General features: G+C 45.6%; 1 protein-coding gene across 1 annotated transcript in view; it reads left to right on the forward strand.

The window, feature by feature from the left end:
- The window catches only part of LOC142583441 (nuclear factor related to kappa-B-binding protein), a 588,296-nt gene that overhangs the window by 246,915 nt on the left and 324,949 nt on the right, over positions 1-16,432 (forward strand). The window contains exon 13 of the mRNA XM_075693910.1: positions 9,207-9,451. Within this exon, the coding sequence (XP_075550025.1) occupies positions 9,207-9,451 (245 nt within the window). The remainder of the gene's footprint in view (positions 1-9,206; positions 9,452-16,432) is intronic.

Raw genomic sequence — 16,432 nt, forward strand, 5'->3', positions numbered from 1 at the left:
GCATCGGGATCAATATTAATGAGATCATTGACGTAAAGATTGAACAGAAGAGGCCCAAGGATACTGCCCTGGGGAACACCTGCCATAACACAAGAAATTTTGGACGATTTGTTGTTAATGAACACATATTGCCATCTATGCTGCAAGTATGACCGAAATAATTTTAAGGCGACACCGCGGATACCATAGTAGATAAGTTTATTTAATAACAATTCATGACTGATGGAGTCGAATGCCTTACTAAAGTCAGTAAATACCCCTAAAGTAAGCTGGCGGTCCTCAAAATTTCGTAAAATGTATTGTTTCAGCTGAAGAAGTGCAAGCTGAGTCGATCTGTGTTTGCGAAAGGCATATTGCGAGTCAGTGAGGAGGCTTTTAGTTTCAAGGAAGTTAGATGCACAGATAAAAAAGATTTTTTCTAAAGCTTTCTAAAAGATCGGGAGTATAGATATTGGCCTGTAGTTGGACATAGCTGTTTTATCACCTTTCTTAAATAAAGCTAACACTTTTGCAGCTTGCACTTTACGTGGGAAGACACCACTAGCGAGTGATAGGTCATAAATATGCGTTAGCACTGGGGCAATTACATTGAGAACATATTTAACAGGTTTCATCTGCAAGTTATCTATATCGCACGTGCTACTGTCCTTTAAATTTGAAAAAATACAGGTAAGTTCACCTTCATCAGTCGGCCGGAAAAAAACGGTGTCATGAGGGGCGGCTTTAATATAACGGCAAGCACTGCTATTTGTGGGCAACGTACTAATGTTGGTGAAATAATAATTAAAAACATCAGGTAACATTTCAGCGCTAATATCAACCCCATCTTTCTTAATAATAACAGGGAGTAGAGCATCAGGTGAACGACCGAGTAGCGAATTGACCTTCTTCCATACTTTCCTACTATCGCTCGAACAGGACTCGAAATATTTGTTATTATAGTGAATCTTAGCAAGCCGCAGCTGCTTATTAAGTTTATTACGGTATATTTTAAACTTGGCTAGATCTGCCATGTCACGGGACACAATAAACTTGTTATATAGACTATTTTTTTCTTTTATTTCTTAGAATAGTTCTGCCGTGATCCACGGTTTTCTTATCTGTATACTAACATCAGAAGTATCTTGAATAAGAAAACTTCTCTTTCTCTTTCATCGGCATTCGACACCTGTTCTGCGCATATCATCGCACTTACTGAAACTTGGCTATCATCTCAAATTCACGATAACGAACTCTTTCACAACGCACACCGCTTCGCAGTATATCGCAATGACCGAACTAACCAACAGAGAGGCGGCGTACTCCTTGCTATTTCGAAAGACATATCGTCATCATGCATCTACACTAATAGCGTCTTGGAAACTGTCTGGGCATCAGTTACTCTTGACCATCAGAAAATAATATTCGGTGTATGCTGTTGTCCTGCTCCTTCTCCACGCTCGTTTATTACGACCTTCATGACGAACTTAACATAATACACACCAGATTTCCATCGGCTTCCTTGTTTTTACTAGGTGATTTTAACTTTCCGAATATTTCTTGGGTTACCCAGCCTCCCACCCTATCTCCATTTTCATCCGATGCCAGCGATTTTCTTGATTTATGCTCTGTTTTTTCACTTACCCAATTAGTCACTAACGCTACCAGAATCTCTGTCAACACAGCCAACACTTTAGACTTGATCCTAACCAATCGAGCCTACTTTGCTTCAGCCATCACCTAACATAAGTGATCACTCTTTGCTCATTTTCAACATTAACACTGCCTGTCCTAAACCTGCAAGAAAGAAAAAGACCATACTAGATTATATTAGAGCAGACTTCGATGCCATTAACAATGAATTATCAGTTTTTACTCAAAACTTCTTCAAAAACTTTAACGAACGCTCTGTGCAAGCTAACTGGTCTATGTTCACGGCCAAAGTTCACAAACTAACTCAAAAATATGTTCCAAGACGCACCGTCACTTCTAATCCTCAAGCCCCATGGTATACCGCCCATATAAGACGCCTGTCTAACAGAAAAAAAGCGCCATTATCGTACAGCCAGGCTATCTCAATGTAACGCACACTGGGATGCATACAAGACTGCCGCTGATGCGTATGTAACTGCGCTTAAGCAAACAAAAGATAACTTCCTCTCTAACACTTTACCATTGATGCTATCTACCAACATTAAAAAATTTTGGCACGTCATCAACCCGCATACCGAAGAATCTATTAACTTAGCTGACGCGTCAGGCGACCCTGTTCTGGCTCATTTATGCGCATCAGAACTTAACGAAACCTTTGTTCTCAACTTCTCGCGCACATCAAGCACCAAACATCCCGTTCCACTCCGGTATAATTTCCCAACTATGCCTCAAATTTTCATCGATTCATCTGGCGTTGCTAAACTTATTGATGCCCTAAAATTTCATTCATCGCCCGGTTTTGACTGCATTCATGCTAAATTTTAAAAAAATACAATTGTCTACAATTCCTTAATACTAACAAAGTTATTTCAGCAGACTCTCGATAGTTCCACTCTGCCAACACAATGGAAAGTCGGGAAGGTGGTTCCATTATTCAAGTCAGGAAATAGAACATCCCCTATAAATTATCGCCCCATCTCGCTCACTAGTACTTGTTGCAAGCTATTAGAACATGTAATCTTCACTAACGTTGTGAACTTTCTCAAGTCTAACTCATTTTTTACACCCCCACAGCATGGTTTTTGCAGGTCATTTTCTTGTGAAACACAACTTGTTAGTTTCACTATCAAACTTCACCATATTTTAGATAGCGCATCAGAAGCTGACTGCATTTTCCTAGATTACTCGAAAGCATTCGACAAGGTATGTCACCGCTTATTATATTTAAAGCTAACCCAACTGAATATCGACTACAGTCGCCGACCGTTTATTCGGACCTCACGGGGACTGCGGAAATGTCCGAATAAACAGATGTCCGAAAAAGCAGATTAAGAAAAAAAATGAAATCCTTTATTTCCACGCGCTTATTCGGGCTCGGCAGTAGGCTTGAAGAAATCATGAATGCACCGTTCTGTTCCGTTTACGCGCAGTCAGATAAGCCTGAATCTCGGAGAGGGTCGTACAGTCACTGTTTGTGCACGCTCCCCATGCGACGGCAGCGTAGCATGTTGTGTGTCATCTTCCGACTCGGAGTCATCGTCCGGCGGTGCAGCAGAAACCTGACGAATGATCTCGCCGTCGTTGAGTTCTGCGCATGTCAGTACTGCCACGTCAGCACCTGTGAAACTGTCAAATGAGATGGTGTCCGCAATTGCAATGCAACCACTGCGCAGGTCTCGGCAGAACATTTTCCGCGTCAGTAGGGAGCACATCGGAAGGCGACAAATAAGGCCTCCCGGCACCCGTTTGCCGGCATTCCCCAGCGAAGTCTGCGCGGGCACTGTCGGCGCCATTAGACACTTGACGCGATGTTTCCGTTCACCGAATCACCGAAACCTCGGATCACTGAAACCTCGACACAGCACACAAAGCAAACACCACCGTGCCGACACCAGTCGCACAAACGAAAAACGTAGCCTGCTCGCAGCGTCGTGCGCGAAGAAACAAATCAGCTGCTGGATTGTCTTGACATGGCTTACTAAGCTGAAACTGGAACTGCTGTAGAGCCACTCTATCGAACCAGGCAGAAGCGATGATGGTGAGCGGAGATTTACATTAGCGCCACTTCGTGGGGCAGCAAGGAGGCTCTGTTCAAAACAAAAATCGCGTTCAGCAAGTCGAACTATGCGCCGGTCATAGTCGGTGCATGATGCTCTCGATTGAGTTGGCTCAAGGAGTGTCCGAAAAATCAGACGAGAGGTTGCAACGTGTCCGAACTTTCGGCAGTTGTTATACATTATGGTCTATGGGGGTAATGGCGGTGCCGTGAAGCTGACCGAATAATCGGGCATGTCCGAATTTTTGGAGTCCGGAAAATCGGTGGGCGACTGTACAATGTTCTGAAATGGATTGAATACTTTCTTCTTAACCGATCGCAGTTCGTTTACGCTAATAATTTTAACTCACCTTTCAGCGAAGTTTACTCGGGCGTGCCACAAGGGTCAGTGCTTGGACCCCTTTTATTTCTTATTTACATCAATGATCTCTCTTCCATTGTATCATCTAACATTCTTTTGTTTGCTGATGACTGTGTTGTTTTCCGTGAAATAAAATCCCCCGACGATGCTAACAGTCTTCAGCGTGACCTCTCTAACATTTCTCTTTGGAGTAATGAATGGCTTATGGAACTTAATACTAATAAGTGCAAAATTATGCGAATATCAAGAATTGCCAACTCTCCGCCTGTATACTACCTAAATAACGTTGCGTTAGAAGCGGTTACTTCATATAAATACCTGGGTGTGCATATTTCTGCTGACCTTAACTGGACGCGCCATATTGAATACATTACTAACAAAGCTAACCGCATGTTGGGCTACGTGCGCCGTAACTTTTCCAAAACTCCATCTTCTTTGAAGTTACTGCTTTATAAAACACTAATACGTTCTAATTTGGAATATGCCGCCGCGATATGGGATCCGCATCATGAAAAACTGATAACTTTACTTGAGCTGGTTCAAAATAACGCTGCTCGTTTTATCCTGTCCAACTTTAACCGTACCGCAAGTGTAACAAGCATGAAAGCTAATCTTTCTTTACCTCTTCTAGCATCCCGTCGGCAGACAATTCGTTTGAGCCTTTTTCATAAACTATACCATCACCCCATGCTACGCGATTCCCTCATTTCGTCCCCCAGATACGTGTCAAATCGCATTGACCATCGTCACAAAGTTGGCATTGAAACATGTAACACTAAAACTGCATTTCAGTCTTTCTTGCCTCGCACATCACGTGAATGGAACCGCCTTCCCGAAGATATAGTCGACATAATTGATAACCAGCATTTTCGTTCTGCGCTAGCTAACATTGTATAACAGGAAGATGATAATACTTGTTCTGTAATATGCATTGTATTTATTTATGTATTTCTGTTTTGTAACCACTCCCCTCTTTAATGCCTTTGGCCCTGAGGGTTCAGTAAATGAAATGAAATGAAATCTTTGAGGAGCGCTTTGTTTTAGTACGAGTAGGAAAATGCTGGTCATAGAGCACACAAAAAATGCCCAAGAAAGTTTCATACGCGAAGTTAGCACATTTTGAATGAAAAATTGCGTGTGTACCAGTGCAAGGCGTGAACTTCTCTGTTCTTTCTCATCTTTCAATTCCCTTTCCTCAGTGCAGGGTAGCCTGCCAAGTTCGGCTTGGTTAAACTCCCTGCCTTTTCTTGACGACTTCTCTCTCTGCCTTGGCTGTGATTGTGGGCCAAAACACAAAAGATCGGGGAAGGGGGGGGTATTCTGTAAGTGTCCACCTATGTGCATTTCATCTGCTGCTGAAGTGCTGATTGGCGCTGGGGGCACCTGTCCCCTTCTTACACGTACCCCAGGCCTAGCCAATTGGAACTTCAGCAGTAGATGAAATGGACATGTCAACTAAGTGGGCAGTTTCAGAATACCCTCCTTAATACATGCTGACGGGAAATTCCAGCATTCGTGCCGTGCCGAAAGAGCACATCGTCCAATGCTGGACGGATGGAAGTGCAGGTGGCAATGATTCTTTTTCAGTGCTCCCCTTTGCTTCATGGCCATGCGTTGTGATGGTGACAGCCGGTTGTACAACGCTATTAATGAAGCAAATGTGTTTCACACATGTGAAGAAAGAGGGCAGTGCAAACTGTGTACAGAAACGCATGTGGACTACACTGCAGAAACTTGTGCAGAACCACAAAGGAGAGAATGGAGCGTGTAGAGGCCGTCTTACTGGCGACCTAGTCACCAAGCTGACAAGCTATTATGGCTGGGCTCTCATATTTCATTCCAGAAATGTGAACCACATGCACACTGCAGTAGCACATTGCGTGCATGTTACATTTGAGGATAGAGCAATGGCTGATTCGTTACCGCAATACACACCCAGGCGAAATCCGGGACTTGAAATACAGATCTTGCAAGTCATGACCATTCTGTGATGAGTGTTACCACAATTCCTGTGCACATCACAGTATACTAAAAGGTGCTATGTAAATGAGTACGGATGCATTACACATGCTTATGAAGTCTCAATCAAAGTGTTTTTTTCACGCAATAAAAGGTGCCCTGTCTCTTTTTGCTGTCGTGTAGTGTAGTATACCACGCATTATGTTGGTGGTTGCATCATAGTTTTGCCAATGCAGTGAGGTGTTTCACATTGAAGGGCAAGAACAGAAGGGGCTTGCTGCGCAAGCTGTGCTTCAGAAATCCTGCTTGCATATGGCACAAAAAGTAGGAAAAAAAAGGCAATTTTTTTGCAGTTCTTTTCTAAGCCCTGGTCATTGTAAACAGTACAACACCACTTTGTTTTGTTTAGGTGAAAGAGCAGCTTTTGCCTTGCTTATTGCTTGACAGCAAGGGTAATGGGTGACAGTTGGCACAGGATCAAATGCCTCTTGAGTTTACAGGCATTTGATGCTGTACAATAAGGCACAGACAGGCACAGACAGAATAAGGCACAGACAGAATGGAAAGCCAGCAGGAATTCCTCAATTTTCCAAGTTAACATCAGCCAAATACACAATCTTTTAGCATAATGGCTTACTAGTCTGATTTTTTAGTGTTTACAATGTAATTGCAATGTTCCAACATGTTAAAATATCCAAACTTGCTAATTAAGTAAATGCATGTGCATATTATTAAAGTAGAACCTCATTCATATGCTTTTGAAAAAAATACTTGAGAAGAAAGTACTAACCGGCAAAATGTACGATTTGAAGTCACTAAAAAATTTGGCTCAATTGTGCTTGATGTCTACGTAATAAAAAGCATTGCAGCACAAGATGCCGATGCTTGTCGAGTTGGTGGTGTGCGAGCAGCTCGAGACACACAGGGTCATTTTTGTGGCTTCGCCAAGCTTATGTTTGCGCTCCTCAAAGTCAGCCTGGGTCAGCAGCTCCTTCAAGTGGGACATTTTGGTTGAAAATTTTGACGAGCTCACTTTGCGCGAATTGTTGCGGCATGAGACGCCAACATGCATTGAGCTAGTGAAGGTCAACCAGCCCGAGACGCTCATTGTCATTTTCCTATTGCATAATGTTTTAAGACTGCAACGGGAAACCAGAACAAAATAGAGGCGGTGCGTGATGCCTGAATACGACACCTTCAATGCTGTCAGCGTGAAACATGACTCGCACTTTGTACCACCTGCAGCAGGGAACGGTGGAGTGTTTGGATTATCATCCATTAAGAGTATGCAGTACTCTTCCGACAGCACTGCACCCTACAAGCTGTGAAACAGATGGGGGAAGAAGCTTATCGCAATAGGGTTGGGGGCGACAGCTTTGAATGCGGCGTGTGATGACCCAGGAGGATATTTGCTGGTACCAGGATAGAAAACTGAGGCGGGTGAGTGTTGCAGGGAAGCTGCTGCGGTGGGCAGCTACTGTTCTTGACTGCGCATGCGTCATGCCTTTTCTTGTTTACATGGGATCTAGCGGCTGGAAAATATATCATACAATCGCATTTTGGCGATGTTCTGAATATTGGTGCTGAAAGAGCGTGTTTTCCAGGAAGATATGACCAGGTAAAATAAAAAAATTAACTGCATATTGGGTCATTTTATGGGATCACGATTGCGAACATTGGCACTGGGAAATCGTACATAATGGAATCATATCAACGAGGTTCTACTGTATGTGATATTTGTAGCTTAGTATTCGTATTTGATTGCATTAGAAAATTTTTATATTTCCACACCCCTAACAGTGAACCATGTATTAATAGCTGACCTGCTTCACCCGTGGATGAGATTTCAAGGACCACCAATCTTGCTTGCCACTTTCGTTGTGCTTTGGGTGTTACAGTTGAACCGGGTAATATCGAACTTGCAAAAAAACGCCTATCAGTTCGATATAGTGCATAATTCGATTTAAGCCTGCTAAATAATTGGATGTCATAAAAGCACATACCATTTATAAAATCACTTTATTGATGAAACTAGCTTAGTTTCCCATAAATTAGTCCTGCATTCCCTTCTGCTTCGGCAATTTCGCTGCCTGCGACGCACGCACTTCCCCACAAAGTCAAAAGGAGTCGGAGCAGCTGAGGCCGCAACCTTCCGCATTCGCGCAGAAGCATTGGACTAGTGCAAGTGCACCAATCACCTCGGAGGATGTGGGCAAAGGACCGTCGTTGCTTTCCTCATTGGGCCCACTTTCATTTGTGCTCGGTACGATGTCTGCTATGTAGTCTTCGTTTTTGGGCTCTCTCATGGTCGCGACACCATCATCTGCACTCACAAATTCGTCCGCTGTTGATTCGTCAACAGCTTCTGAAAATTCTGACAGCTTGCTCCAAACTTTGGCAACACTGACAACGGCTTCGTCGCATTCATCAGAATTTACAGTCGTCACTGAGCATGCAGAAACCAGCACGTATGAAGAACCACTTGTACACGGTCATGCGTACGCGTCGGGCGCCATGGGCACTGGGTCATGAGTTTCGCCGCTTTAGCCCTAATCTTGCTGAGAGTGCTCCTCAGAATCTTGCACACCGATTTATGATTTCGAGCTTCACGACGAAAGGTGAATTATGCCGCTTCATCATGGCAACACTGTGGGAGAAGGCCCACAAGGCGCAAACACAATGAACCAGAAAAGCAGTGAAACAGCTCGCACTTTCACCATCTTACACGACAAGGCACAAGAGCCTCTGATTGGCTGTCTGAGCAAGCGCTGTGGGCGGGCCAGGATAATTTTTTGCAGGAGGATGTCGACAGCTCGCCCGAGCAGCCCGAGGCAGCGCGGTCACAGTAGGGAGAGCGGTTGGATGGTGCCGCGCCGCCGAGTTTGCCTGCTACCGCGAAGGAAAGCCAACTTCTGGGGGCACTTTCCCTCCACTTGATGTTCAATATATCGAGAGTCGCTGCTATTTTTGTTCAATGTAAGTGTAATTTTTGCTATATATACTCATTGTAACTATACCGTTACCAGAAATTGTTCGATAATTAGAATAATTCGGTGTAAACGGGTTCAATATAGTCGGGTTCGACTGTACTTGTTCTTTGAGGCATAAGTTCGCTCATTAAAGAGTTAACTTCTTACCTCAGGCGGCTTTGGCAGTGCCTGATTGCTCAAAATCACGAAAATGTCATGTCTCATGTAGGGCTGCTGCCAGAGGACTTTGTGCCGTACCTGGACTACAAGGAGAAGCAGCAGCAGTGGCAGTGGATAGGGGCAGGCCGAGACTCGGACACGCAAACGCACGCACTCTGCCAACACTGGCTCCAGGGTCGGGAGCCCATGGATGCCTTGGAGGCCTCTCAGGGCTCACCACCACCACCAAAGTCCACAACAGACTGGACAGTGCGCCCGACCACGGACCACGAGCGCTCACACTACCGTACACAGGTCAGGCTTGGCAAAAGAAAGGTGCCTACTCATCCAAGTTGTGTGCCCATCTATGTTGCTTCGGTCGTCCCTGCTGCACCACAATTGTGATGATCAATTACCCAAGGTCCGTGGTCCAGCTTTAATGGGCCTCTTTGATTATCCATCTCTGACCGTCCCAGACAGCACCAGGCGGCGCTTTCAGCCAATAAGCATTGCGTATGTAGCATCACAGGTAGTCCCGGACAGTCTGGGATGGCAAAGTAAGGAGGCCCAGTATGTAGAGACAGATTGTATTCAAAATGATGGAGACAAAAAATTATGCAGATCCCACTCACTGTGCGAATTGATGTAAGCAAAGCTGTCCTTGCTGGATTCTTTGATTGATGATAATTAACGTTGACGTTGATGGTTAAAGCTTAAGTTCTTTAATATTTAGGCTAATATGGGAGTGGTGTGGTGATGTCAAACGTTACCTTGCATGCACCACTGCTGTTTGCCTGCATAATACACAGAACACAGGGAGAGGTGTTTGCTTGAGGCATTGTTGTGCACCATATTTTATAACCTCTGAGAGAGTTGAGTGTTGTCACTGCCTCACATGGCACATCGCATAGTGGCCAAAGTATTAAACTTGAATTGGATTATGGGGCTGTACATGCCAAAACCGCACTCTGATTATGAGGCACGCCATAGTGACGGACTCCGGATTAATTTTGACACCGTGATGTTCTTTAACGTGCCCCAAAATCTAAGTGCATGTACATTTTCTATTTTGCCCCCGTCAAATAGGGCTGTCGCGGTTGGGATCAAATCCATGGCCACTAGCAATGCCATAGCCGCAAAGCTACTGCGGCGGCCACAGAAGCGTTGATTTGACGGTCGATTGCGTCCGTAGTATCGTCTGAACCCTGCGGTGCACTTTAATTAATGCAGCTCTGTTTCTATGCGCCCTGCGTAAGTTGCCCGCTTGACATATTTGCATGGCGTTTATTTTTCAGAAATAGCAGCAATGTACTGTACTGTATCTTGAACTTAAGCTTGTCCTGTTTCCCCGCAACTGCTGTCGTATAGTAGTGGGGTTTCCTTGCCTTCTCAGGTCACCCCTCTCTTATATTGGAACTGCCTCTTCTCCCTCTCCTCCTCTCTGGAGTTCTATCTGCGTCCCCTCTGGCCTCGCATGTTAATAGAACGGGAAGCACTGCAGTTTCTGCAATGCCTCTGAGGGGAGTCACCAATAATTACAGCTGTCAAGCGGCTAATGTGGCAACGGCCAGGGAGCTCCAGAGGGCATTGTGCACATTCGACGGGGTGGGGTGAAAATGAGTTTCTCCCGTCACCTTTTCTCTCTTACTCGCGCTGTCATCTATATACACGCTCTGAACCACCCCAACGCGGTGTGCACGACAGCAGCCCACAGCAGCAGCAGCAGCAGTGGCAAAGTCGAAGGAAGAGCCAAAGAAAGCTTCACTTTAAATGGAAACTCAAGACAAGCTCTAACTTTCAACAAATAGCTTTTGTAAATCAAAGCACACATACACACATTCACAATGCACATCTGCTGTGCACAGAGATACAACTGTTTACATTGATACACATACAGTAAGTCCTCGTTAACTGCAACTTTCATATCTTGAAATGTTGGTTAGGTCGAAATTTTTTTCTGGCTGTGGTGTCAGCCCATGGGTATTTCGCCCTTTATCTCTAAAAATTTTTTCGATGGATATCGTGAAACCTAGACTTCGAAAAAACCAAGGAAAAGGCAGTGGGACAGTGACGGTGACATCGCTTTCGTTCACTTTTCACTTGGTGGCAGCTTGCAAACCAAACCAGACACTGTGCCGGGCTGTGCTGCCTGCTTATGTTTCCCCCTTTTCTCTATCACCGCTCACATGCACTTGCTTGGCTGCCCGCTTCCACATTGTTGTGGCCTTGTGCAGCAGTGGTTAGCTAAGAGTCAGTCTATTTTTCTTTCCCCCTCTTAATGCTGTTGGTGACACGTCATTGCGGTCGCAGCAGGAACTTGAGCAGGACAATCTTGAGCAGGACAATCCATACCTGCCAACCCTCCCGATTCGCCCGGTAGACGCTGGATTTTTTTACTGAACTTTCCGATTGTACGATCACTGTCTTATATCTCCTAAAAAGTGGTCTCTGTTTGCGCAATAATAGTTTTTGCGAAACCGGCACCGTGGAATCTACAGCCACATCGTAATCGTCAGCATCACCAACAACGGCCGCAGTAGCACGATCGGTATCATCGTCTGAGCAGCCGACTATGGTGCCTAGTAGACCGACCAAAGCCAGAGCCAGTGTAGCTCTTGCATTTCATGCAATCCTTCCTCCATGGTGTATCTTGTTGCTGCTGCTTGGTTCTTTATTCTATGCTGCTTGTGCCTATGATTAGTGTTGGCTAGGCCATGTGTGTGCGATGCACATGTAAAGTTACAGTCCTTGTGTGCTTGATGCCATGGCGCTATCAAAGCCCAAAAAAGGTATTTGCAGAAGTTTTTTCGATCTTATACTTCTGAATTTCCGTGCTTTTTGACATCAAGAAAAGGAGAACATTTTGCATTTTGTATAACGTGTGGATGCGACGTCAGCGTGTCTCACGGTGGCAAAGGCGACTTCAAACTGCATGTTTCTACGACGAAGCATCAAAGCTATGTTCATGCCGCTGAGCAGCAAGACAACATAGTGAACTTTCTCCAGAACAACTGCGACGACAGTGCCATACGTGTGGAGTGCCTGTTTATGGTATTCCTCGTTGAACACGACCTACCCCTTAGTGTCAGCGACCACGTTTGGCTTCTTCTATGGAAAATGTTTCCGAAATGCGACGAGGCGAAGCGTTATAGATGTGGACGCAACTCTGAAACGCAACTCTGAAGAATGCAAAGGTGGCTAACCTGAAATTTATTTCACAGGCATCGCTCTCGAGTCTTCGTTTCTTTATTCAGAGTTTCCCTCAGCTGCTGCCCCGAGATTCCAATGAATCTGTTGAAGACACTTTAGATGCTCTCGAAGCTGAGTTTGCCACACTACAGGCGTACAGTCTTCAAGAAGGCATGCTGAATGGAGAAAGGTGGGACGTGCAGTGGTCTATGGTTGGAAAAATGAAAAACACTGATGGAAAACATGTTTCACCGAGTTGCTAAGGTGATGCTCGATTTACTTGTAATACCGCATAGCAAGGCAGAGTATGAGAGGATTTTTAGCATGGCGCGAGAAACTAGGACTGCATTCCGCTCGTCAATGTGCAACACAACTCTCCAACACCGGCTGCTAGTGAACGGCCGTCAGTCTGGACCTTGTTTTGAGCAAAGCTACTCGGACAAATTTTTGAAGTGAGCAAAGTCTGCTACTGCAAGGTCCCTGCAAAAGGACTCATCGACCACTGCCTGAAAGTTTGAACGACCCCCCCCCCCCCCAGGAAGCTGAAACAGTGAATGGAACACCCCCCCCCCCCCTAGCGTGAATAAAAAGTCTCCCGATTTTTTATCTCACTAGGTTGGCAGGTAAGCCAGAAAAAGCGCAAGAATCAAATACGGGTGGCAATGCCTACTTAAGTTCCCGCACCTAGGGGCTGTGACGTCTTGTATTTTGATGACACCTTCTGGGGCCTACTAATTATATATAGCAGTACAGATTGACTACATTGTGTTCTGAAGGAACCAAATATTAAACATGGCAAGTTTCGGGAACCTTTATTCAGCCATCGCGGCCCAAATGCGAAAACTTACTTTGGAATCCTTGACGTCACACTGACGTACTGGCGCTGGGGTTTCGCTGCAAAAATTGAAATACTGATACTTAGACCTTCATTTTCTCATCTAATAATCAAACTATTTTTTTGAAATGACTGCCCGCAGGGTTCTCAAAGAATGCTTCATTAGTCTAAACTGATTTATTGTTTCGCTTTAGTGTCACTGTAAGGGTTAAAATAAAAGAGACCTGTGAGCGCCACACAAGATGTTAACAGTAGCTGTGCACTTTTCATAAACAGTCCAGAAAAGACCTGCTGCCTCACCCACAACTTAGCGGTGAAGAGGATGCCAATTGGCGCAAAATACAGACTGGGGTATTCCCCCATTTAAAATTGCTAAACGCCATGTATGCCACTGGCTATGCCCGTAGTGCACTCCGATGGATGCGCCACTGGTGGTGGCCTTGCGTAGAGCACTCAGGATAGGAGCCAGCCACGCGCCGTAGTTTGCTGCATTGTTGATCGTGCTTCTCTGTTTTATTCATGTTTTCAGAGCAAAATAAGCAACACCCTTCGCACGTGTGGGGTGGCCAACGCTTCAAGGAATGTCAAACAAGAATTGTTGCATGGTGGGGGGCTCAAATACCAGCAAAAACGTGCCGGCAATACGGTTCTAATTATTCCCCGCAAAGCCTCATCAGCGGGAGCAACGGCAGCAATGGATCGCCGCTGTTCGGCGAGAAATTTCTTGTTCTCATCCTTTCCTTTGTCGTGTTGCTGTTTTTTACACTCCATGATATGTAGACGGATAAGCAACGAGTTCGTCTGCAGTACAGCATGCAGTATAAAGGCATTTCAATGAAGTTCTAAATGTTGTTTGCTGCTTCTTTACTGCGTTGTGCTAGCTAGGCATCACGACTGCACGAGCGCATTGTGTTGTATTTTAAAGCCACTGAAGCTTGCAAGAACTGAAATTGTTGGTTTGATGCAGCCGTGTAAATTTTCGCACCAGCTGTTGCGCACTTCATTGTAGTGGCCAGACTCGCGGCCAAAGCGCACGGCAATGAAGACACCGTAGCCGCTATGAGGGGTGTAGGCACACTTACCGCACAGGTCATGCGCTCTGCTTTTTATTGTACATCGCATGCCCCCTGGTAATGTCAGTTACCATACTTCATCCCCCCTTAACACAACAGATTAACAGCATATAAGCAGTTACAGTTCAAGGAGAAAACCGAAGCACCGGACGGCGTTCCCTAGTGCTCCTACGAAGCCTAGGTGGGGACAGAGGTAGAGAGCAATCGGTGCATGTTGATGTTATGGTGTCACTGGTCTCCAGTTGATAGCGCTCGCCAGATAGTAGTAGTTGACCCTCCAAGCTTGTCGCTGCTTCAGTTAAACCACCCACCTCTGAGGATAAAGTCAAATGTGGTTCTGAGCATGCAGTAGAAGGGCAAGAGCACCGACGGTTGCGCTGGTGGGGTATCGACTGTGGCCTTGGATGGTCAAGTTGCCGTGTCCATTGTCGCCCGTCATCCAATTGTAGCTCCACCTGTGAATTGTGTTGCTTGGTGACTACAGCGGAAATCCAGCTTGAACGTGGTCGAAAATTATTGGTGAATACTCTGTCTCCTGGTTGTGCTGACACCCTCTATTTCATTTTTTGATCATACTCCATCTTCTGAGCGACTTGTTTCTGGAGAACTGTTTTTCTTAGATCTGGCCGCAACAGATCCAATGCAGTCCTAAGCCTCCGTCCCATCAACAGCTTGGATGGGCAACACCCGGTGACCTCGGGGGGTGTCGACCTATATGATAACAGTATTCGTGCAATTTGTGCACAAAGATCCCCTGGACCAACAACCAAGACTAGGAGCAGTAAAACAGCGCTGAACAACAGGACGAAGAGAGGGACAAGACACCAGCGCTGATTAACAACCAAGTGTCTTGGTTGTTAATCAGCGTTGGTGTCTTGTCCCTCTCCTCGTCCTGTTGTTTAGCGCTGTTTTACTGCTTGTAATCATGAACCAACCAATACAAATGCGTACTCTTCCATAATTTTACTTTCATAGGTTGAAAGGCTCTCTCTGCTGTACCATTAGAAGCAGGGTTATAAGGCGGTACTAGCATCTTTGAAGAAGAAGAACGATGTACTACTAACATCGTTCTTCTTCAAGGATGTCTCATACGCTTCACTCGCGAATGCGGGTCCATTGTCCGATACTACCATGTCTGGGAGGCTGTGATTCGCAAATATGACCCACATGCACGCAATTGTACATTCCGCTGAGGGTGATGAAACGGGAAAAACTTCAATCCATTTGGAGAATGCATCAATTGCAATTAAAAAAGAAAGGGAATTCTGGTAAGATCATGCATAGTCCACGTGGATCCTTGACCAGACCCTGTCTGGGAACGACCACGGCATCATAGGCACTGGTCTCAATGATCTCTGTTGTTGTTGGCAGGAGCAGTACTCTTGAGCCGTGGTTACGATGTCACTGTCTAATGACGGCCACCACACGACTTTGGGCAATGGTTTTCATTTTTGTGACCCCAGGGTGGCTCTCGTGTAGTAACTTGAGGACTTCCCCTTGGAGGCTGGAGAGTACCACAACACGGTTTCCCCAGAGCACACAGTTCTGATGCACACTCAACTCATTAAATCTGGACACTTATGCCCTCCCCCCCCTCCCCCCACCCCACCCTCTGATGTCAAGTCTTGAACATGACCAGACCATAAATCCTGTAGCACTCTTGACAACACCAGATCTCTTGCAGTGGCTTCTGCAACCACCTTTGATGAAAGCACATGGGGATAGACACCTTCAAGCATGAATACCTCTGCAGGCACCCCTGGAAAGTAATCGGTTATTCGCAAGGGAGTCTACTCAACCCATCTGCATGGGCTATCAGGCCTCCAGGTCTATAGCTCAAGCTGTAGATGTACTCTGCCAGCAGCAATGCCCAGCGAAGAAGCCTTGGCGAGCATGTTTCCGGAATAGGCCTTCCAGCACCTAACAGGCCCAGCAAGGGTTTGTAGCCGGTAGTCGCTTCAAATTTCCATCCTGAGAGATACTGCCTGAACTTTGTGGCACCAAACACGAGGGCAAGTGCCTCTTTATGCAACTGACAGTAATTCTCAGCGGCCATGAGGCTCCTTGATGCAAAGGCTATCGGTCACTTTTCTCCAGTAGGCTCTCTCTGTGCCAGGACTGCCCCCAGGCCATGAGGGAAAGCATCAGTAATCAACACCGTGGGTTCGAAGAGGTCATAATGGGCCAAGACACTGGCAG

Source organism: Dermacentor variabilis, chromosome 5, assembly GCF_050947875.1.
Source record: "Dermacentor variabilis isolate Ectoservices chromosome 5, ASM5094787v1, whole genome shotgun sequence".
NCBI lineage: Eukaryota > Metazoa > Arthropoda > Arachnida > Ixodida > Ixodidae > Dermacentor > Dermacentor variabilis.